Below are 24218 nucleotides of genomic sequence, written 5' to 3'. Positions count from 1 at the left end.
TATTCCGTCTGGGTAGCCTCCAACCTGATGGCGTGAACATCGACTTCTCTAATTTCCGCTAAGGCCCCACCTCCCCCTCATACCCCATCTGTTACTCATTTTTATGCACACATTCTTTCTCTCACTCTCCTTTTTCTCCCTCTGTCCCTCTGAATATACCTCTTGCCCATCCTCTGGGTCCCCCCCCCCCCTTGTCTTTCTTCCCGGACCTCCTGTCCCATGATCCTCTCGTATCCCCTTTTGCCTATCACCTGTCCAGCTCTTGGCTCTATCCCTCCCCCTCCTGTCTTCTCCTATCATTTTGGATCTCCCCCTCCCCCTCCAACTTTCAAATCCCTTACTCACTCTTCCTTCAGTTAGTCCTGACGAAGGGTCTCGGCCTGAAACGTCGACTGCACCTTTTCCTAGAGATGCTGCTTGGCCTGCTGCGTTCACCAGCAACTCTGATGTGTGTTGCTTGAATTTCCAGCATCTGCAGAATTCCTGTTGTTTGTGACATTAAAGTATACAGGGAAGTGCTTTTGATTTAAAAGACAAGCAAGTAAATAGTTTGCACTTAGTTTTCAACTCTCAGCAGTTGGCTGTGGATGCCAAGTAATTAGGTATATCTAAAGTGGAGGTTGTTATGTTCTTGATTAGTAAGGACACGAAAAGAAGGCAGGGGATTGGAGTTAAAGGGAAAGATAATCAACCAAGACCAAATGGCAGAGCAGACTCAATGGCCCTAATAGCGTAAATCGGCTCCTATGTCTTGTAGTGTTGAAGTCTATATACAAAATACATTATTTAATCAGAATTTTATTACCTGGTTTAGCAACAGCAGGCGTCTCTATAAAATAAAGTATATAGAAATTAATTCACTAAAATGAATATGATACAGATAATGCACAAAAAGAAATTATTATCTTTTTTAACTTTATATAACTTGACTTGGCCAGTTCTTAATCAAATTCAGGCCCTTGGCCATCCTTTCCCCCTTTAATTCAAAAATATTGTGGATACATTCCTTGTTAACAGTGTTTCTCATTATAAACATTGGAAACTAAGGCTAGATTACACCAGACCAAATTTTACAGTGAACATTTGCAGCTGTAATCCAAATGCCAGTTAAATAAACACGGTCAGTAAAGACTCTTGGCACTGGTTGTGGGAAATTTTAGGGAGGCTTTACATCTTATGTCCTTAGCTTTAGCTTGTGCCAAAACTGCTGCACACTTGCCATTCTGAGCAAAGTGCTCCACAGCAGCTGTTGCTTTCAATCATATGAAATTAGCATTTGATAATTATTTCTTATTACATCCGTATGAGGTGGTGATATGCCACAGGTCCATAGAGCCATGTAGATTTAAAGAAGCTAAATTCAAACATCGCAATGTAATATTCTCTTTTTCTTTACTAATACAGTAGATTCTGGTTAATTGGGGCACAGCAGGAAGTATTTTGTTCTCCTTTACACCTGTGCAAAGGATTACTGCCTGTGCCACGTGACAGTGAGAGTAGGAATGCGATGAGGTGGAGGTTAAATGCGTGGCTGAGGGATTGGAGCAGGAGGCAGGGATTCAAGTTTTTGGATCATTGGGACCTCTTTTGGCGCAGGCGTGACCTGTACAAAAAGGACGGGTTACACTTGAATCCTAGGGGGACCAATATCCTGGCAGGGAGATTAGCGAGGGCTACTGAGGTGACTTTAAACTAGAATGGTTGGGGGGTGGGAATCAAATTAAAGAGGCTAGGCGAGAGGAGGTTAGTTCACAACAGGGGGATGGGAACCAGTGCAGAGAGACAGAGGGGTGTAAAGTGAGGGTAGAAACAAAAAGTACTATGGAGAAAAGTAAAAGTGGCAGGCCGACAAATCCAGGGCAAGCATTAAAAAGGGCCACTTTTCAGCATAATTGTATAAGGGCTGAGAGAGTTGTAAAAGAGCGCCTGAAGGCTTTGTGTGTCAATGCAAGGAGCATTCGTAATAAGGTGGATGAATTGGAAGTGCAGATTGTTATTAATGATTATGATATAGTTGGGATCACAGAGACATGACTCCAGGGCGACCAAGGATGGGAGCTCAACGTTCAGGGATATTCAATATTCAGGAGGGATAGACATGAAAGAAAGGGAGGTGGGGTGGCGTTGCTGGTTAAAGAAGAGATTAACGCAATAGAAAGGAAGGACATAAGCCGGGAAGATGTGGAATCGATATGGGTAGAGCTGCGTAACACTAAGGGGCAGAAAACACTGGTGGGAGTTGTGTACAGGCCACCTAACAGTAGCAGTGAGGTCGGAGATGGTATTAAGCAGGAAATTAGAAATGTGTGCAATAAAGGAACAGCAGTTATAATGGGTGACTTCAATCTACATGTAGATTGGGTGAACCAAATTGGTAAAGGTGCTGAGGAAGAGGATTTCTTGGAATGTATGCGGGATGGTTTTTTGAATCAACATGTCGAGGAACCGACTAGAGAGCAGGCTATTCTAGACTGGGTTTTGAGCAATGAGGAAGGGTTAATTAGCAATCTCATCATGAGAGGTCCCTTGGGTAAGAGTGACCATAATATGGTGGAATTCTTCATTAAGATGGAGAGTGACATAGTTAATTCAGAAACAAAGGTTCTGAACTTAAAGAGGGGTAACTTTGAAGGTATGAGACGTGAATTAGCTAAGATAGACTGGCAAATGACACTTAAAGGATTGACGGTGGATATGCAATGGCAAGCATTTAAAGATTGCATGGATGAACTACAACAATTGTTCACTCCAGTTTGGCAAATGAATAAATCAAGGAAGGTAGTGCACCCGTGGCTGACAAGAGAAATTAGGGATAGTATCAATTCCAAAGAAGAAGCATACAAATTAGCCAGAAAAAGTGGCTCACCTGAGGACTGGGAGAAATTCAGAGCTCAGCAGAGGAGAACAAAGGGCTTAATTAGTAAGGGGAAAAAAGATTATGAGAGAAAACTGGCAGGGAACATAAAAACTGACTGTAAAAGCTTTTATAGATATGTAAAAAGGAAAAGACTGGTAAAGACAAATGTAGGTCCCCTACAGACAGAAACAGGTGAATTGATTATGGGGAGCAAGGACATGGCAGACCAATTGAATAATTACTTTGGTTCTGTCTTCACTAAGGAGGACATAAATAATCTTCCAGAAATAGTAGGGGACAGAGGGTCCAGTGAGATGGAGGAACTGAGCGAAATACATGTTAGTAGGGAAGTGGTGTTAGGTAAATTGAAGGGATTAAAGGCAGATAAATCCCCAGGGCCAGATGGTCTGCATCCCAGAGTGCTTAAGGAAGTACCCCAAGAAATAGTGGATGCATTAGTGATAATTTTTCAAAACTCGTTAGATTCTGGACTAGTTCCTGAGGATTGGAGGGTGGCGAATGTAACCCCACTTTTTAAAAAAGGAGGGAGAGAGAAACCAGGGAATTATAGACCGGTTAGCCTAACGTCGGTGGTGGGGAAACTGCTGGAGTCAGTTATCAAAGATGTGATAACAGCACATTTGGAAAGCGGTGAAATCATCAGACAAAATCAGCATGGATTTGTGAAAGGAAAATCATGTCTGACGAATCTCATAGAATTTTTTGAGGATGTAACTAGTAGAGTGGATAGGGGAGAACCAGTGGATGTGGTATATTTGGATTTTCAAAAGGCTTTTGACAATTTCCCACACAGGAGATTAGTGTGCAAACTTAAAGCACACGGTATTGGGGGTAAGGTATTGATGTGGATAGAGAATTGGTTAGCAGACAGGAAGCAAAGAGTGGGAATAAACGGGACCTTTTCAGAATGGCAGGCAGTGACTAGTGGGGTACCGCAAGGCTCAGTGCTGGGACCCCAGTTGTTTACAATATATATTAATGACTTGGATGAGGGAATTAAATGCAGCATCTCCAAGTTTGCGGATGACACGAAGCTGGGCGGCAGTGTCAGCTGTGAGGAGGATGCCAAGAGGATGCAGGGTGACTTGGATAGGTTGGGTGAGTGGGCAAATTCATGGCAGATGCAATTTAATGTGGATAAATGTGAAGTTATCCACTTTGGTGGCAAAAATAGGAAAACAGATTATTATCTCAATGGTGGCCGATTAGGAAAAGGGGAGGTGCAACGAGACCTGGGTGTCATTATACACCAGTCATTGAAAGTGGGCATGCAGGTACAGCAGGCGGTGAAAAAGGCGAATGGTATGCTGGCATTTGTAGCGAGAGGATTCGAGTACAGGAGCAGGGAGGTACTACTGCAGTTGTACAAGGCCTTGGTGAGACCACACCTGGAGTATTGTGTGCAGTTTTGGTCCCCTAATCTGAGGAAAGACATCCTTGCCATAGAGGGAGTACAAAGAAGGTTCACCAGATTGATTCCTGGATGGCAGGACTTTCATATGAAGAAAGACTGGATGAACTGGGCTTGTACTCGTTGGAATTTAGAAGATTGAGGGGGGATCTGATTGAAACGTATAAAATCCTAAAGGGATTGGACAGGCTAGATGCAGGGGGATTGTTCCTGATGTTGGGGAAGTCCAGAACGAGGGGTCACAGTTTGAGGATAAGGGGGAAGCCTTTTACGACTGAGATTAGGAAAAACTTCTTCACACAGAGAGTGGTGAATCTGTGGAATTCTCTACCACAGGAAACAGTTGAGGCCAGTTCATTGGCTATATTTAAGAGGGAGTTAGATATGGCCCTTGTGGCTATGGGGATCAGGGGGTATGGAGGGAAGGCTGGGGCGGGGTTCTGAGTTGGATGATCAGCCATAATCATAATAAATGGCGCTGCAGGCTCGAAGGGCCAAATGGCCTACTTCTGCACCTATTTTCTATGTTTCTATGTACTGGAAATTACATTAAACAATTTGGAATCTTGAATACAGCAGCAGAAGACCACAAACGTACAGTCAGTGACCACTTTAGGTACAGGAGGTACCTAAGAAGTGGCCACTGAGGGTATGTGTATAGTTGAAGCAGGAGGATGTCGCTGGAGTTTATTTTGTCATTGTGAAATAGAAATTTAAATTCTTAATCAATGATTATGGAATCAGTCTGTGGTATATTTATTCCACACCTCAATTTCATTTCCACGTAATTTTTAGTTCTGTAGAAAAGCCCACGTTAGTGTCTGTACAAAATATACCTTTAGACATCATTACTTTCCTAATTTGATTGATGTTTGCTTACCAGTGTTGGACCTATACCTTGAGAATGCAACCCTTGCCTCTGGATAGAGATCAGATGATAAACAAACAACTGAACAATATCACACTCGTTTTTGCTCTCCTTTTGCAGGACTTCTTTAATTTTTATTTCTGTATTTATTACTATAATTTATAGGGTATTTTTTGTATTGCACTGTGCTGCTGCCACAAAATGAGAATGTCATGACATGTTGTGTTCAATATTGAGGGAAGGTGCAGACACACTAGTCCAGCAGCATGCAGGCTATTCAGCTGAACTTTATCAATTCCTCTGCTTGTACACTATGTGAGATCCTCCCAGGTGGGAGAGGCTAAGTGAGTGGCACAGGATTAATCCATTAACTACCAAAACATCTCTTCTTCTTGAAAGGAAAGAAAAAACTAGGTACAGTATGCACTTCCTGTCTATAGAACTGCATTGAAATTGTAGCCACTGAAATCGAGCAATGCAGTTCAATTTATCGATAACACATAACTTGTGCTCCCTACATAAACATAAAAAAGAATTACCAATATTACAGCTCTTTCTCTTTGTTTTCATGACTTACTGTATGTTAGCAATGATAAACATGATTCTGATTATAAAAATTGCAGAAGCAGTAATCTATTAATTTTGGCTTATTCTTCATGGTATGAATCTAGCACAGCCTATTTACTAGGCTGCACCCATCCAAGCTGTTTTGATATCGGTTCATGATAAGATTAGTTTTCTTTGTCACATGTACATCGACACAGTGATATGTGTCATTTTGCATCAACGACCAATTGTGTCTGCTTGTCACCTGATCCCCATGCAAAAGCAAGCGGCACTTTCTCAGGGTGTAGGTGCTACATTGCAGATCAGGTGCCACAAACAGTTACTTTTATTGAGCGCAAGTGAAATGAAAATCAGCTACAGTTTCTACCATCCCAATTTCAACATTGCCTCTAATGTCTCCCAATTGCTTTTGAGTTCGTAATTTGAAACTGCATACAATACTCAAAGAACTTTTTGGAAATAACACTGAATTATGATTGACATCTTTTTGATAAAGGTTAAAGATGATATAAGTCCCTAAGTGAGACACTGGAGGTAGACTTATTAATACATTGAATGCTAATGCCAACTATTTACAAATGAAGTGCATCTTTCTAAAAAAGATTAATTAAAATTCAGTACTGTGCAAAAGTCTTAGGCACCCTAGCTATACATGTGTCCCTAAGTCTTTTGCACAGTACTGTAGTTATCTGCTATAATAAAATACACTGCCAAGATTCAGCTGTGATTGTTTTACTGATGTGTGTATCCTAGCAGCTGATTGGAGAAGAGGAAACAGCTGGGAAGAATGGTTTATATAAGATATAGGGGCAGATTAGGCCATTTGGCCCATCGAGTCTGTTCCGCCATTTCATCTTGGCTGATCCAATTTTCCTCTCAGCCCCAATCTCCTGCCTTCTCCCCGTATCCCTTCATGCACTGACCAGTCAGAATGGTATGGGGGGAAGGCTGGTACAGGGTTCTGAGTTGGATGATCAGCCACGATCATACTGAATGGCGGTGCAGGCTCGAAGGGCCGAATGGCCTACTCCTGCACCTATTTTCTATGTTTCTCTGAATCTATCAACCACTGCCTTAAATATATATAAAGACTTGGCATCCGCAGCTGCCTGTGGCAAAGAATTCCACAGATTCACCATTCTCTGGCTAAAGAAATTCTTCCTCATCTCCAGTGATGAAGGACGCCCCCTATTCTGAGGCTGTGTCATCTGGTCTGAGACTCTCCCACTATAAGAAACATCCTCTCCACATCTGCTCTATCAAGGCCTTTCACCAGTTGACAGGTTTCAATGAGGTCAACCCTCATTCTTCTGAATTTCTGTAAATTACAGTCCCAGAGCCATCAAGTGCTCTTCATATGACAAGCCATTCAATCCTGGAATCATTTTAGATTGGACTAACCCTGGCTGCTTGTTGGTTTGAGTTGTTCTCCGATCTTGGCACTTTATTTGCAAACATTTTATCACCATGTGAGGAGACATCTTCAGTGTGTTGATTGGATCCTCATATGGTGACAAAACCCTTGCAAATAAATTGCCGAGATCGGAAAGCAATGCAACCCAAGCACTAACCCAAATAACGTAGCAGTACATAATGCCCTTCACATTGGTAACGTTACATTAGAATTACTTCAATGTATTTTCTTGCATGTCAGTGTATGTCATGTAATATGGCTTTAAATCTGGCCGCAGTATTGAAACTTTATTAAGAGTGTCGAACTTGAATTGCATTCTTGAATGTCAAATGAAAGTTTAAATTTAGCATGTGATTACACATCATCCAGGGTGAACAAATGCTAATTTTGCAATTCAATTAAAGCATGTTAACCTCCAAAGCGAAGAGTGCAAATTTGATGACTGACATTATGTAAATGAACATAAACATATAATGAACTGGAGGAACTAAACAGTCATTAAAAATGAAAATAAAACAATAATGCGATAAGACGAAGAACTCCTTTGTCTTCCATTATTTCAAGGACACAATATCAAATAGATTCATACCTCAATTTATAACTATGTCTATAGTGATTAAAATGTTAATTTTATGTTTTATGAAAATTCTCTCTTATAATTACAAAACAGGTACAAAAAAATATGGTAAATGAACTGCTGGAAGCCAACCTTGGAAGGCACACAAATAAAAATGTTCAAGATTATTCTAGTCTACATAAAGCTAGGAATCCCAAAATCCTACATCATGAATTAAGCAAATGCAAAAAAAAAGTATTTGATCTTTGATTATGGAAGTTTTAATTACAGATCCACAAAATTTACTGACTGGATATGTTATTTCTGCCAATTAAAGCAGGTTGTATGTTCGAACATAGTGCATTAGATCAAACGCAAACATGAGGAAATCTGCAGATGCTGGAATTTCAAGCAACACACATAAAAGTTGCTGGTGAACGCAGCAGGCCAGGCAGCATCTCTAGGAAGAGGTACAGTTGACGTTTCGGGCCGAGACCCTTCGAAGGGTCCTGACGAAGGGTCTCAACCCGAAACGTCGATTGTACCTTTTCCTAGAGATGCTGCCTGGCCTGCTGCATTCACCAGCAACTTTGATGTGTGTTGCATTAGATCAAATTTTGCTTGGCATATGTTCTAATTTGCCTGTGAAGAGTAATTACTGCTCATTACCGCCGCTGGCATTTAGGCCAGCAATGAAGGTTCTCCATCTCTGCCTGTATAGAAGGATCCTTCATTGCTGGTTCCGTAACAATTGTTTTTTGACTAGTCATGGTTGTTAACCCTGAGCTGAACGCCTGAACATGGTGGACCAGTGGACCAAGCTTAGTCTGGCCTCTGGCTTTTGATTTGTTTGGCATGGGTAACCCTAGCAGAGCCAAAGAACAAGGCCCTGACACTAGCCAGCATAGCTCCCTAGATCATTCAGGCACACAAGCCTCCAAGCCTTAGGACAAGTTTGAGGTCCTCTTGGAGAAATATGTACCAGAAATTACAACATGGAGTTGAACTGACCTCACTCTAAAACCTCAAATGTAAATAGCTGATCAATGAAGATGTGCACCAGGAACACAAGTTGGGGGCATTAACCTTCACGTTTAAAGTCATAGTCATAGAAAAGTAGAGCAGAGAAACAGGCCCTTTGGCCCATCTAGTCCATGCCAAACCATTTAAACTGCCTAGTCCTATCAACCTACACTGGGACCATAGCTCTCCATACCCCTACCATCCATGTATCTATTCAAACAAATCTTATTTGGACAAAAATCTGAGTCAAATTGTTTCTCTCAGCTCTCCTTGAACCCTGCCACTTGCTTCAAATTGATACCACCTGATGTTTGACCTGTCAGCTCAAGTTTCAGCAGCACCCAATCAAAGCCTCCACTATCAACCTTCCCGTTTATCAGGAGGTAAGATTTCCACAAAGGTTGTCACCTAATTTCTACCGTAATTTCTTTTCATGGCACACCAGTTGTCTCCTATCCTTTGAAGTATCTTTCAATGGCAAATGCTTATAGGCACCACTGTCTTAGCATGACTGTGGAAATGTCTCACGTTTCATAAGGAAACAGCTGTTTGAAAATAAAGAGCAGAGTCCTATCACTTGGCAGAATCCAATGGATTATCAGCTTGTTGATTTAATGTTTTTCTGAGAGTACATTATACACACAGAAGCTATTTTATTAGGTAGACATGTACTGTACACCTGCTGGCTAATGCAAATATCTGCTCAGCCTATCATGTGGCAGCAACTCAATGCATAAAAGCATGCAGACATGGTCAAGAGGTCCAGTTGTTCAGACCAAACATCAGAATGGGGAGAATATGTTATCCAAGTGATTTTAGCCTTGGAATGGCTATTGGTGCCAGATGGGGTGGTTTGAATATTTCAGAAACTGCTGATCCCCTTGGGATTTTCAGTCTCTAGCATTTACAGAGAATAGTGTGAAAAACAATATCTGTGGGTGAAAATGCCTTGTTAATGAGGTTCAAATAGTCAAACTGACAGGAAGGCAACAGTAACTCAAATAACTAAGCACAACAACAGTGGCGTGCAGAAGAGAATCACTGCATGCACGACACATTAAAACTTGAAGTGGATGGACTACAACAGCACCCACTTTAAATACACAGAGTTACTTGACCTCCGCAGTTCTCTGTGGCAATGAAATCTGCAGATTCACCCTCTGGCTAAATAAATTCCTTCTCCTCTCTTTTCTAAGGGGATCTCATATTCTAAGGCTATGCCCTCCGGTCCTAGACTGTAGATTTCTTATGAATAAGGCAGAAGAAAATCTGATGGGCAATAAAAATAGGGCATAGTTCACCTTTTGGTATATTTTACCTTGAACTCCATGTAAATGCTTATAAAGCCCAGAGGGCAATGGACCGTTCCTTGATTTCAGTGAAAATAACAAAAAAAGGGATAATTACTAGAATCTAGAATCACTGTTGTACAATGATAAAATCTGTCTCTGATCTACAAGGAATTAGAGAGTAAAATACTTTATTGAATAGAGAAATAGGTATATTATAAAATATAACTTCCACTGAAATGTGTTTAAAAAGGAATTCAGGGTCTCCAACCAAGAAATGAATGGGTGAAGATTTATTTGGCAATGGTATGAAATGTCATATCTGCTGGAGATAGCGATGTGTTAGCAAAACATTCAGTGTCATCAGGAGTCTGACTGACACATTTGATACTCGGAAAATCTGTGCATGTAATGAGACCTCATTTCATATGATTATCTATGTTGTCTAGAATGTTCAACAATGAAACGGTCCACTTTATTGGAAGTATCAGAAATGTGTTGAATGGTAAAATTTACTTTGATTATAAATTTACTTTGAACTTTGGTCTCTGACTTTTGAGTTGTAGGATTTAGACTTAATTTCAATAACCCGTATCAGAGTAGAACATTTCAAACATTCAAAGTTCAAAAATTAAATTTATTATCAAGATATGTATGTATATGTTACCATATACAACCTTGACACTCACAGGAAAAAAATGAAATACAATGGAATTTTTACAAATAAACTATGCATAAACAAAGATTTACAAATGGCTAATGTGCAAAAGATGGCAAACAGCAAAAAAAAATACTGCTAGCATGTGTTGTAAAGAGTCCTCGAAAATTAGACTATGGGTCATAGAATCAGTTCAGAGTGGTGACTGAAGTTATCTATGCCAGGTTCAGCATGGTTGTAGGGTTTCCTGCATATGGAGCCTTTAGTTTCTGTACCTCCTGCCTGATGGCAATTGTAAGAAGAGAGCATAGCCAAGATTATCTGGCTGAATAAATGACTCATTACCTGGGCAGCATACTTTTTATCCAAATACTTTGACACATAGTTTTAGATTTGAGAGCTCTTTCAACTTCATTGTTCACTCTAGACCTGGTATTCTCTAGTACTTCCGGGAAGTTTTCTGCATTTCCATCCATACAGACAGACATAGAATACTTACTTAAATTGTCTGCCCTGTCTTTATGACCCAACAGATTTTCTTTTGCCTTATCCAATAAGGAATCCACAGTCTGGGACCAGAAGAGAAGGAGATCCCTTCAGAACAGAGGTGAGGAAGAATTTATTTTGCCAGAGGGTAAATCTGTGGAATTTATTGCCACAGAGAGTTGTGGAAGCCAAGTCATTGTATGCATTTAAAGTGGAGGTTAAAAGCTTCTTGATTAGCCAGGGCATCAAACATTACTTGGAGAAGTCAGGAGGATGGGGTTGAGGGGGATAATCAATCAGCCAGGATGGAACAGGATGAATGGTCCGTTTCTGCTCCCATGTTTCATGGTCTTCTGGTGTAACACCATATAAACCAGCCTGCATTGCTTATGGTTAATCCTTAAAGGGAGGTGTATTGTGTCTAGAAAAAAGAAGTGGCTGCTCTCCATTTGCATGCAGAGTGCGACTTTAAGGACTGAATCCCTTCCTGGATGGCTGAGCAGCAGAGTCAGTGGCTGTGCAGGCATTAGCCAGGACCTGCTGACAATCACACAGGTCATACACTTCGTTTTTTTTGGGGGGTCAACAGACTCTAACATTATTACACACCTGCTTTTGACCAATTTTGTGATCTTTTTAGACGGACCCAATTGTACTAGCACTAAGCACAACAATGTCAGTTCACAAGAAATATTAGGTTCAATCCAATTTCTAGCCAGCTATCTTTCAAATTTCTCGCACTTCCCTTGTGATGCAGCATTTATGCTGTGTAGATTTATCTGGATGTCAATTAGGACTTTATCTACAGTGCTCTAGTACTTCTAGGCAGCAACTCTAATTGAGTATTGTAGCTAAAGTGACTGGTGTAATTATTCAAATTGTTCTATGGCTGAATATTAAACATGCCCCAGCTTGCTTTTTAACGTATCTATTTATAACTGAAGAACCTACCTGAAAAATAGCTGTATAAAATGCTTATTAGTTATGTGATTTTTCAGCTTCTTCAATGAAGGAAACAATGTAAATGTTACAAAATTTACAACAGACTTTAGCTTGCAAAGCATGTACCCTGTTGTACATTTAATCCATTGAAGCAATGTATTTAATTGGAAAGTACTTGGAGCAAGGTCAAGCCAATTTATGCTTTGGTAGTAAGTGGATCTTGACATATTATGTACAGTTATGAGTGCGATGCACTCTCCCTGAGAAAAAGAAATTGTAGTTTCAGCAATAATGTCCTCAGCTATGCCTGCTAAAACCTCTTTCCAAGACGTTACACTGATGCAATTACTTAATTGGATTTATGTTTCATGTGACCTTCCACCCTCTGAAATAATTTGTTTAGCTTGCAAATGGCCATAAATTAACACAATGAAGAGATCTACTTTATAATTCCCCTTCTTCCTCCCTCCCCCTACCTTGAAATAAATGAAAATATCTAAGGTAGACACATTGTCAAAGGAAAAAATTGTTTATGAGATAAGCATAGAAAAACACAGAAAACATGGAAAACCTACAGCACGATACGGGCCCTTCGGCCTGCAAAGTTGTGCCGAACATGTCCCTACCTTAGAAATTACTAGGGTTACCCATAGCCCTCTACTTTTCTAAGCTCCATGTACCTATCGAAAAGTCTCTTAAAAGACCGGCTGCCCCTTCCACATGCTCACCACTCTCTGTGTAAAAAATTTACCTCTGACATCTCCTCTGTACCTGCTCCCCAGCACCTTAAACTGTGCCCTCTTGTGGCAGCCATTTCAGCCCCGAAAAAGCCTCTGACTATCTACACAATCAAACCACTTAATAGTTTCTTTCTTTCAATATGTAATTCTATAACCAACTTATGGCTGAATAGCGTATAAAAGTATAAATAGTGTTTTTATTTGAATTGCATGTTGGAGAATGGAAAACAATTGTATTGTAATTGTTCCCTTAGGGCAGCACAGTAGTGTAGTGGTTAGCACAACGCTTTACAGCACAGTCGAACCCCGGTTCAATTCCTGCCACTGCCTGTGAGGAGTTTCTATGTTCTCCCTGTGACCACGTGGCTTTCCTCCAGGAGCTGTGGTTTCCTCCCACAGTCCAAAGACACACACGTTAGGTCCTGACGAAGGGTCTCGGCCTGAAACGTCGACTGTACCTCTTCCTAGAGATGCTGCCTGGCCTGCTGCGTTCACCAGCAACTTTGATGTGTGTTGATACATGTTAGTTGGTTAGTTGGTCATTGTAAATTGTCCTGTGATTAGGCTAGGATTAAATCAGGGGATTGCTGGGCGGTGTGGCTCAAACAGCCTACTCTGCGCTCGATCCCAATAAATAAATATCCGAACAAAATGGCACAGAGTTCAGCTGTACAGGTATAATGGAAGAATTTCAGCTGTTATTTCCCCCTTACCCATCCTTCATTGACACACATTATGACACCTTCAGGAAAGTTATTGGCCACGATGTGTACCAGTTTATCCTCTATTTTATTTAACTTGAATAAAAAGCTGTAAAAATAAAATCTGGCTCTTATTATGCTGTGCCTTTCCTCTGGTTCCTCAGTCTCTCCTATAAATGAAGAAACCAAAATGTGCAGTATTCAATGATCAAAGTATATCTTGACTCAACTCCCTGCTTTGTTTCACTGATGTACTGTACTTTCCTCAGATAATGTTGTCGTATACATAGAGATAAGCCCTTTCAAAGCTTCTGAGGTCCCTTTTACTGTTAATTGTTTTTTGAGATACAGTGTGGAATAGGCTCTTCCAGCCACCCAGCAACCCCAGATTTAACCTAACATAATCACGGGATAAATTACAATGACCAATTAACCTACCAACCGGTACGTCTTTGGACAGTTGGGGGAAACCGGAGCATCTGGAGAAAACACATGCGGTCACAGAGAGAACACAAACTCCTTACAGTCAGTGGTGGGAATTGAACCTGGATCATGGTACTGTAAAGCATAGTGTTAACTGCCATGCTGCAATACTGCCTAAAGGCAGACATAGATGAGAAGTTGCAACAGCATAGAATCTACTGCTGAGAACACAGTCTGCTTGCATTTACCCTGTCCATACCCCTCATTATTTTGTATATCTCTATCAAATCTCCTCTCAATCGTCTCCATTCTTAGGAATAAAGTGATAAATCACACAGTGATTACGAATTGTGTCTATTTTTTTTAAGTAGCAAGCTCCAGGTTAACATAGCTAACATTGATTTAAACTGTCCAGCTACTTCCCAAAGAAGAGTTGCTTTTGTAGCTGGAACCAGTAGTGAATTGAGGCCTTGAATAGTTTGCATGAAAGGATTTCCAAAGCAGCACTTTAAACCTTGGTGCAAGATGTGGAAAGGAGGAATGAACCCCTCTATTCTTGGACAAAGTTGCCAAGAACATAACAGAGAAGACTGGGAGGCAGCTTGATGGATAGTGCCATGCATGTCCTCCTCCTTCCACTGCTGTGAGGTAGGTAGGTCAGTTAGCCTGTCTCCTCAGTCTCCCTGTCCTCTGAAAGTCTAAAGGAGTGAGTACCAATATATACCTTGATGGGCATTTTGACTGAATTACAGAAATCTAACCTTAACCACATCAGTTCCTGATTTTTTTCTGAAACTGTAATGTTCTTAAAAAATGAAATACAGAAATTTTCCATTGTATTGATCAAAAGTAAAATGGTGTTCAACTAGAGTTAAGAAACATAGGGCCGTCTTCCTGCTACTAATCACTGGCCTTTCTCCACAAGTGAAAGAACAGAAATGAGAAGAAATTTTTTTAGTCAGAGGGTGGTGAATCTATGGAATTTGTTGTCACGGGCAGCAGTGGAGGCCAAGTCATTGATAGGTATCTGAGTAGCCAGGGCATCAAAGGTTAGGGTGAGAAGGCAGGGGAGTGGGACTAAATGGGAGAATGGATCAGCTCATGATAAAATGGCGGAGCAGACTCGACGGGCCGAATGGCCAACTTCTGCTCCTTTGTCTTATGGTCTTATGGAAACATATGGCAGCTGCAAAAGCTTCACCTTCCAGTATGGTGGCATATTGATTGACATCATGACATGCTTACTTTGCCTGTGAACAACTGCATCGTACCTCGTACAGCTCCTTCCAACATGGCATAGAGAGCAATCATTCTAAGTAAGTATGAATGGGAATTGTGTATGAAGTTTTTATCTCCCTATAACTGGGTGCGATTGCACATAGCTTTACAGTTGTAAATGTGTCCCAAAGGGAGATATCATCATCTATCCCATTTAGTCCCAAAACACATCTGTTACCCAATTACTCAATAAATCAGTTCCTTTTTTTACAATCCTGCATCTTCGAGGATGAATTAAAAACAAACATTAAAAACCTGCTGCTGAGATCACTTAGATTAAAGAAGAGAGTATTTTTAGTTGCTGTTAAATTCTCCAGGATGTTGGTGAAGGAAGGTCATACAGTCAAGCTTTTAATGTTACTTACTGAGCTACTGGTAAGACAAAAGAGTACATGTTGTCAATGCCAGCATGAAAGGGAAAAAGTCATTAGAAGTCAAAGGCGGAATGACCACCTGAACAACAGTTTAAAACTTTGAACACTACTTGGAAGTATAAAAATAAAATCTATTTATTTGTCTTTGTTAGGTAAGCTGATTTTAAAAGGATAGCAAGTAGATCAATCATAAAGCATTGTAAAAATTGCCAAAAACTCCATTACAAAAGAACAATTTGGCACTGATCATTAGCCTTTAAGAACTGTTATTTAAGTTCAATATTTCACACCAGGTATAAATACTTACTTCAAAAACTCAGAACCAAAAATCATTTGAAGAATCCTAATATTAAGGACAAAGGGCTTACATTTCCCAATATGCTAGTGAAGAAATGGTTCAGTTTTAATGCACAAGATTGTAAGGATGTAGCTAATCGAGTCAGTGCAGCAACACGGTTGAACTATTGCTGAGTAAAAAGCTTTCTCCCCAGGCTTAAGAAAACTGTAAATTAACGTTCTTTCCAAATAAATTGATTGTCATTAAACATGAGTGGATGGTTTTGGCATAGACTTGATGGGCCAAAGGGCCTGCTTCTGTGCTGTACTTTTCTATGACTCTGTGACTAATGCATGACTTTCAATTTAATATGCAAATAGTTACACAAGTCAGTGTAATATATAATCATAAATTGAACATAACTTTTGCATAAAGATGTTAACTGTAATTTAATAAAATTGCTTCATGTCTTTCAGATATTACAATATTGTTTTAAATGCATTTTTGTACCTGTTTTAGTTGTAGTCTTCACACCTAAAAGTAAAATGGCATATTTCAGTCAAAAGTAAATAGACACAAAATACTTAATTTATATGAACATCAGAGCATAACAGTGAAAGATACCATAGCTGCCAGATTTTACTTTTTATATTATTGTAAAAAAAATCCAGATATATAATTAATTTTTCTTGTGAATTGCTGCTTTTATGATGTTGTGTCTGTGATGCTGCTGTAAGTAAGTTTTTCATTGCAGCTATACATATAGGAACTTGTGCATATGACAATAAACTTGATTTTAACTTTGCAAAATGAACTGCAAGCAAAACTTGAGTTTGCAATGTTGAATGTACATACTTGCTGCTTTGGATGGAGAGAGTTTCTCTGGGAAAATAAGTCACAAGATGAAATATCTTCTTTGCCTTGACAAAGTAATTTTCTTTGGCTTCATAATATTTAACTGATTAAGATCTCTTTGGTTGATATAGTAAATTCTAAACAGGAAAGCATAAAATCCAAGAGCATAGCTTAAATCAAAATGATTATTTTCATGCACGCCATGCTTCAGAGAGATTAAATGAACAAAGCTGGTTAAAACGCATCTGAAGTATTGAAGTATTACAGAAAGTCACAAGTTTATCAGAAATACTGTTTTGGCTTATCTTTTAGTATAAAAGCTTTGTAGATTTCAAGCAACATATTAAATTGACAAGATATTTTAGAAGTAATCAGCGCCAGTTAGATTGTCAGGCGATCAGGTTTGTTTACATAGGAATAGCGATAGACTATTCATCTTCTTGATCTTGTTCTGTCATTTAATGGGGAATATGGATGAACTTTGATCTAACTGCATATCTAGTGAACCAAAATCTACCAATTTCATATTTATAATTAACAATTAACTGAACTCAATTACCATTTGCAGAAGGGTGCTCCAAACATCTACCACTCTTTGTATGTAGATTGCTGTCAGTTCTCATAAATCACTGCCAGTGGATATAACAGGATTATATCACTTTGCTTAAGATTTTGCTTCTAAATTTAATTTGACTACTCTAAAAAGTTAGTTGGTGTTTGTTCACTTTTATATTCATGCAATCACTTGAAAGAAGGGAAATGCCAAATTGATGAAATTCCTACCAATATTCAAGGAATACCATTTTGGAAAGTCCTCTCCAGAGTAAAAACACATTTCATAAGTTCCAACTACCTTCTGTAAATAATGTTCAGCACTGCAAGAAACCCATTTTGGTCCATTTAAAACAATAATGCTATTTTTTCAGTTATATTCAAGTTATTAGTTTATTCAATATGTTTTCAACCTTTGGTATAAAGAGTCAAGAAAGAGCTAATCTAAACAAGACATGACAAGGAAGTCCATATCAAGGATTTCAGCCTGAAATGTTGACTGTACTCTTTTCTACAGATTCTGCCTGGCCTGTTGAGTTCCTCCAGCATTTTTGAGTGTTGCTCACCATTACCTGGACAGGTACCATGACTTAGATTGTTTAATCTGCTTCATTATTTGTATCAAATTGAGGGATTCATGACTTTTTTTTTACAGAAAGTGCCTTAGAGACACCTGATGACATCCAATGAAAAGAACAACAGAGTGTCCACAGCACTGGGGTGTTTGGATCCATGATGATTAGTATCTGCAAAGAAACTCTTGGCTTTTCAGCCATGCAACATCAGGACTGTCATTAGAGGAGTAACGGGGAAATCCTAGACTAACTAATCATAAATGGAAAGCATTTTTGGGAAGGAAACTCCACCACACCTCAAAAGATAACATTCTGCAGGCTTAACAGAAAACCCATGACATAAACAACAGATAGAGAGGCGGGAGAGTACTGGAAATATGCCAAAGTACCAATAATTATGATACTTGGTGATTTTCGAGCATTTTCAGAACCATTTACAACTCATACACCCGAAACTATATCACACAGAGTCAAGAGCACAGGTAGATTCATCAAGGATATGAAGACTGGCAGCACCCCCTTTTGCCCTACCAAGAGAAAGATAGACTTGTGTAGAGGGCTTGTATTGAAGCTTCACTAGATTGGTTCTTGGGGTGGGAAGTTTGTCTGAAAAGATTGTCTCTTTGAAACAAACAATATTCAGGGGGCTTAACAAAGTCTCACATTCGCTGAAGCCATTTCTTTTGAATAACCATCATCTTTACCTCTGGTAAGAATAGCCCAAATCATGCTCCTGAAACTACTATCCATTAACCATTTAATACCCAGGATATCTTGGATTTACCTATTAAAATATGAAAGTCAAAGATGAGCTGGAGGCCAGATGCAATCCTATCTAGCCCTATGCTCTCTCTCTGGAGTTACCACTGGATTCAATGCAGAGCATTGATCTGTTGGATAGAGTGGGCAGATATGCTTTGGATCTAGCCCCTTACTGTAATATTTCTATGGTGGTGTCTGAAAAGAGGATGCTGTCCAAGTTGCATGCCATCTTGGACAATGTCTTCCACCCACTACATAATGTACTGGTTGGGCACAGGAGTACATTCAGCCAGAGACTCATTCCACCGAGATGCAACACAGAGCGTCATAGGAAGTCATTCCTGCCTGTGGCCATCAAACTTTACAGCTCCTCCCTTGGAGGGTCAGACACCCTGAGCCAATAGGCTGGTCCTGAACTTATTTCCTGGCATAATTTACATATTACTATTTAACTATTTATGGTTTTATTACTATTTAATTATTTATGGTGTAACTGTAACGAAAACCAATTTCCCCCGGGATCATTAAAGTATGACTATGACTATTTACTTAGTTAGTTATTATTTAGAGACACAGTATAGAGCAGGCCTTTTGTGGCCCAAGAAGCCATGCCAGACAACATCCTGCCAATTTAACGCCAGCCTAATCACAGGACAATTTACAATGATCAATTCACCTTTTAATTCATATGACTTTGGACTGTGAGAGTAAATCTGGGGGTAAGTCAAGTGTTCGTGGAGGGAACATAGAGACTCCGTACAAGTGGTGCCCGAGATGGACTCCAGGCTCCAGTGCCCTGAGCTGTAATAGCACGGTGCTAGCTACTTGGCTACCGTGGCATGAGGGCGGAGTGGTGCATGAAGACGACCCCATTCATTTGGATGGGGGTCACTGGTCCTTTGATGGGTCTGTATTTGAGCCTTTCTGCAGCTTTTAATTATTTGCTGTTAATTGAATATTTATTAATAAACCTAGGTGGCACGCAGAATTGAACACAACTGAGCCCATTGCATTCAAGGTGCCATTTATTCACTCTGTTGCTCTGTTGTTTTATTTCCACATTTTTCCATGATATTAATTAATTAAATAACTCAGTGGAACAAGTTTGTGAAAATCAAGTTGTACGCGCACTTGGATTTTGTTCCTTGTTCTTCTGTTTATCAATTAATTTTGATATTATAATATGTTTTCACAATGTAGCTTTTTTTTTGCACTCTACCAAATCAAGGTCTTCTTGAGTTTCCACCAGAATTAGAAAGGATGGGGAGAGAAACTACTTGGATATTCCCCCTTTGACCTGATAATTAGTTATAGTGCACCGTACTCCCTTTTTCAACGCGACCCTGAACATCTGAGTCACCATGATAAATGCATTAATTATGGACAAAATGATAATATTCAGCAAAGGTTAATCAGCAATATTCCACATTGACATTGCGGCAAGGGCTATGAGTATTATCCGGGTGTATGTGGGATTTGTATAATTTTCTTAAATTTTGGATATCTGTCTCACAATTCAGTTCATGCCCCTAGATCCATTACAGCTTTATAAGCCTTGTCAGTCTGTTTATAAAATGCAATATTGAAAGCTAAAAAGCCATAATGAAGTTGAATAACAGCAGTCACATATATACACAAATGCGTGCATGTTAAGGAAGCATGTACATGCTTATAATTTGAAGGTCTGGTGCTTCCCGAACTACGTACGTGCTGCCTTTTGCTTTGCTGTAATGGCTGAAAATAAAAACCACACAATAAGCTGAATTAGACATTACTATAGATAAGAATGTGAGCTCTCAGGAGCTTTATTCCTTACCTTGGCTCTCAATGAGCTGAATATGAAGAGGAATCAATACAAGATTATTTAATGAAAAGGTATCACACCGAAATATAAATGTGAATATATCTTTTGGTCTAGTTGCATAATGCAATAAAAATGTCACATTTCAATGTGATTTCAACATAGCTAAACAAACAATGTACCTGATGTACAGCAATTATACTACAGTAATTCAGTGTAATTGCTATCTAGCAAGCTATTTATCAACTGCTCGCTAACTTGTTGGGCATATATTTTAAATATTTCTCTAGTAGACATATTGATAATGATACAATATTTATTCAAAGTAAAATATCCTATGAACAATTGCCACTGAATTGTATTCAGACTTATATAACTAGAAGTAGATTTGCAGCTACTTTTGGTGTACTCAATTTAGTGTTAAAACTAAATCATAAATCAACAAAAATGCGTGAGAATGCTACATCCCTGCTTCAGGAGGTGTCTGAGTGCCGTCTACACATTGTACATGAGCAGCAGGATCCAGACAGCCAGGAATTTTCGAGCAATTGAAAATCCGCCCCTTGCCTTTTTAGAATGCTAATGTGTGCAACTGGCTGTGTATCTGCTGCTACTGAAATGTTATAACCATATACTATAGGCTGCAGGCAGGATTCCACAAAAAACACCTTTAGAAGTGTAGAGGTGTGAAATAATTCCGTATATTTGCTTTGATTTTTTTTTCAATGAAATTTGCTGAGGTAGAGAGGTGGGGAAAGAATTTAGTACTCAGTTACGAAAGGACAAAAACCAGGAGTGGAGGGAAGCAACACATACAGAACACAGGAGGAACTCAGCAGGTCAGGTAACAGCTATAGAAAAGAGTAAACTGTTGACATTTCAGGCTGTCCATTTTTCAAGAGTGAGGAGGAAGGGAGAAAGGTTGGCGAGGGAGGGTTGGGGAAGCTGGAAGGTGATAGGTGAAGCCAGGTGAGTGAGAAAGGTCAAGGGCTGGAGAAGAAAGAATCTGATAGGAGAGGAGAGGGGACCATACACTGCTGCATGACCTGCTGAGTTTCTCCAGCGTTCTGTGTGTGTTGCTTTGGATTTTCAGCATCTGCAGACTGTCTCATGCTTGTGAAGAGAAGCACACTGGAAGGAATATAGGACTGAAGTAGTATTATCATTATCACCATCATTGTGTGCTGCCTTGTATGACGTGGGCGATCCCGGTCTCTGACCATGATTGTCCTTGGCATATTTTTCCATGGAACTGGTTTGCCATCGCTGCATTCTGGGCAGTGTCTTTACAAAACAGGTGATTCCAGCCATTATCAGTACTCTCCAGAGCTAGCCTGCCTGACGTAGTGGTTGTATAAGCAGGAGTGGTTATATGCACCAGCTGCTCATACAACCATCCACCAGCTGATCCTATGTCTTCACATGCCCTTGATCGGGGGCTAAGCAGGTGCTACACTTTGACATAGGGTGACCTGCAGGCTAGCAGGGGGAAGAACACCTTACACCTCCTTTGGTAGAAACGTATCTTCACACCGTGATGTATTTTTAATTCAGGTTTCTGGATCAGGTCGTAGCTGGTTATTGACTACAGCATATTGACTATTTCTAGTTGTGCTTCAAGGAAGTGAATAAGGTTGTGACAATAGAGGGTTTTGTTGGGTCATTTTTAAGAATCAGGAGTCACATAGATGTCCAACTAGGTAAAGTGTCAAATTTTTTTTTTACAACAGTTCTGTTTCTGTTACAGTCATCATTTTACATTTTTAAGATAGTTATTTGAGGTTACAGAGATTGGGAAGGATGAATCCATGAAGAGATTTTTTAAAATTAAAGAATGGAATTTTAAAAGGGCAGAACATTAGCATACCTATTAGTGCATCGCTTTATAGTGCCAGTGAACTGGATTGAGTTCCTGCCACTGTCTGTAAGGAGTTTGAATGTTCTCCCCATGACCATGTGGGTTTCCTCCCATATTCCAAAGACACATGGGTTAGTAGATTAATTAGTTACATGGTGTAATTGGGTAGTGTGAGCTTGTAGGGCCAGAAGGACCTGCTACCATGTTGTATCTCTAACAAGAAAATTTCCAAACTGGTGTAGGTAAGCAAGCATGGTGATGATGGAAGAGCTCAATAATGCAAGTTAGGGCATAGGCTGAAATGTTTTTGATTATTTGGCTGTAGAGTGGGAAATGAATTGTATTGCTTGAAGTTGAACACCAAAATGGCATGGATGAACATTTCACCAGGAGATGAATGAGGACGAGTTGAGGTTGGATTTGATGTCAATGGCTTGGGATGGAAATGGATTCCAAACTCAGGTAGGCATTCTATATGGTGCTATCAGTTTGAATAATCTAATTCAAGTTCAGTAAATGGCAAAGAGTTTGAAGGAACCAGAACTAAGAGAACAGGAGTTATTGTGGGGATGAAAGCCCATGTTTTCAGTTTTCCAAATGTGAGGAAATATTTGCTTATCCAACTGTGGACCTTAGACAAGAAACACATCAATTCCAATGCAGTAGAAGGATTGAGGAGGATGATGAGTTATGGTTGGATGTTATGTAGAATGCAGTGATCTCACATTTTTGATGGAAAGTCCAAGCCAAGTTATAGGGTTGAACATCTCCAAATATTCCAGTGAAGAAGCCTGTTAATGCATCAATGTTAAATGCGGTATGTAAAATAATAACCAAAACTATAATCATAGAGCGAGTTATTCTTGTATCTGTTCCTTTAATATACAGTAAAACTGAAACACCATTGATGATAGAAATTGTCACAGACAATAAGCATCTCTTTTGCCTGGAGAGTCATAATTGCTCTTTACTCTGCAGAATGTCATGCATACTGCTACTGCCAAAAAAATTAGCCCTGGGCTCAGATATAATCAGAACTTTTGTTTTCATTTGGCTTATCCCACGCAGACTGGAGGAAAGGTCAACTTTAAATTTTCAAGCGTGTTTTTTTTTTGCAATCAAGCCCAGGTCTGTTCGTGGATAAGCACCCAGTTCAGATGGGCGACATCCTAGCTTTCTGAAGGAAACAGAGTGGAATTTACAGAGGTGATGGTTCTGATTGTGAGGGATCTGCATATTGGGGATGCTGGATAACTGGGAAACTGAAAATCAAGTTCATGTTCAAGTTTCCAGGTGAATTCTCATTCCACCATAATCATGAATACAATACAACAAAACAGAGTTTATCATGGACACAGTACCAATAGTCACACAGCATGCAGCATATATAACACATATAAATACAATAGCAGAAAAATATACAGTTACAAAATCAACTAAAAAAAATAATAACAGAGTCCAAGTCCCTGAGTGTCATGGCCTGTAGATTGCTGATGCATGGGTGTTGTTCTGGAGTCTCCTTTGCACAAGAACAAGCCTGCAGCAGTTCCTCGTTTCGCACAAGTGCAGCTGCAGGTGAAGGTAATCCAGCTTGCCATCTACCAAGCAAACACTAGAGGGCAGCGTTGCTGGGCAGGGCCATCCCCTCACCCCTGTCCAGAACCTAGTGGCACACAGCCAGTGCCCAGTGGCTGCAACAGGCAACCCTGAGGAATGAGGGCCTGGTCGGCATGACAACCAAGGCAGCACAGCTCCCCCGCCATCAGTCCTGTCAATGAACCAGCAAACTGGACTCGCAGCATTCTACATTACCAATGTCAAACAGGGCCTCGCGATCGCAGTAAGATTCGTTTGTCGGACTTCGCACCGCCTCTGACGCCTTCGCTCCTGGGTGGCTGAAGCAGGCTGCAACACGATGCGCAACAAGATG

The 24218-nt window shown here is 39.9% G+C and overlaps 1 protein-coding gene across 1 annotated transcript in view; it reads right to left on the bottom strand.

Annotated features, from left to right (window-relative positions):
- Window positions 1-24218, bottom strand: part of trdn (triadin) — a 559007-nt gene that overhangs the window by 33513 nt on the left and 501276 nt on the right. The window contains exons 52-55 of the mRNA XM_072251580.1: window positions 24101-24193; window positions 20337-20363; window positions 16396-16419; window positions 806-829 (exon numbers count right to left, since the gene is read on the bottom strand). Coding sequence (XP_072107681.1) covers window positions 806-829; window positions 16396-16419; window positions 20337-20363; window positions 24101-24193 — 168 coding nt within the window. The remainder of the gene's footprint in view (window positions 1-805; window positions 830-16395; window positions 16420-20336; window positions 20364-24100; window positions 24194-24218) is intronic.

This window comes from Mobula birostris, chromosome 2 (assembly GCF_030028105.1).
Source record: "Mobula birostris isolate sMobBir1 chromosome 2, sMobBir1.hap1, whole genome shotgun sequence".
In the NCBI taxonomy this organism is placed as follows: Eukaryota; Metazoa; Chordata; class Chondrichthyes; order Myliobatiformes; family Myliobatidae; genus Mobula; species Mobula birostris.
The sequence above is the reverse complement of the archived record's forward strand: the minus strand, read 5'-3'. Positions and strand labels throughout refer to the sequence as shown.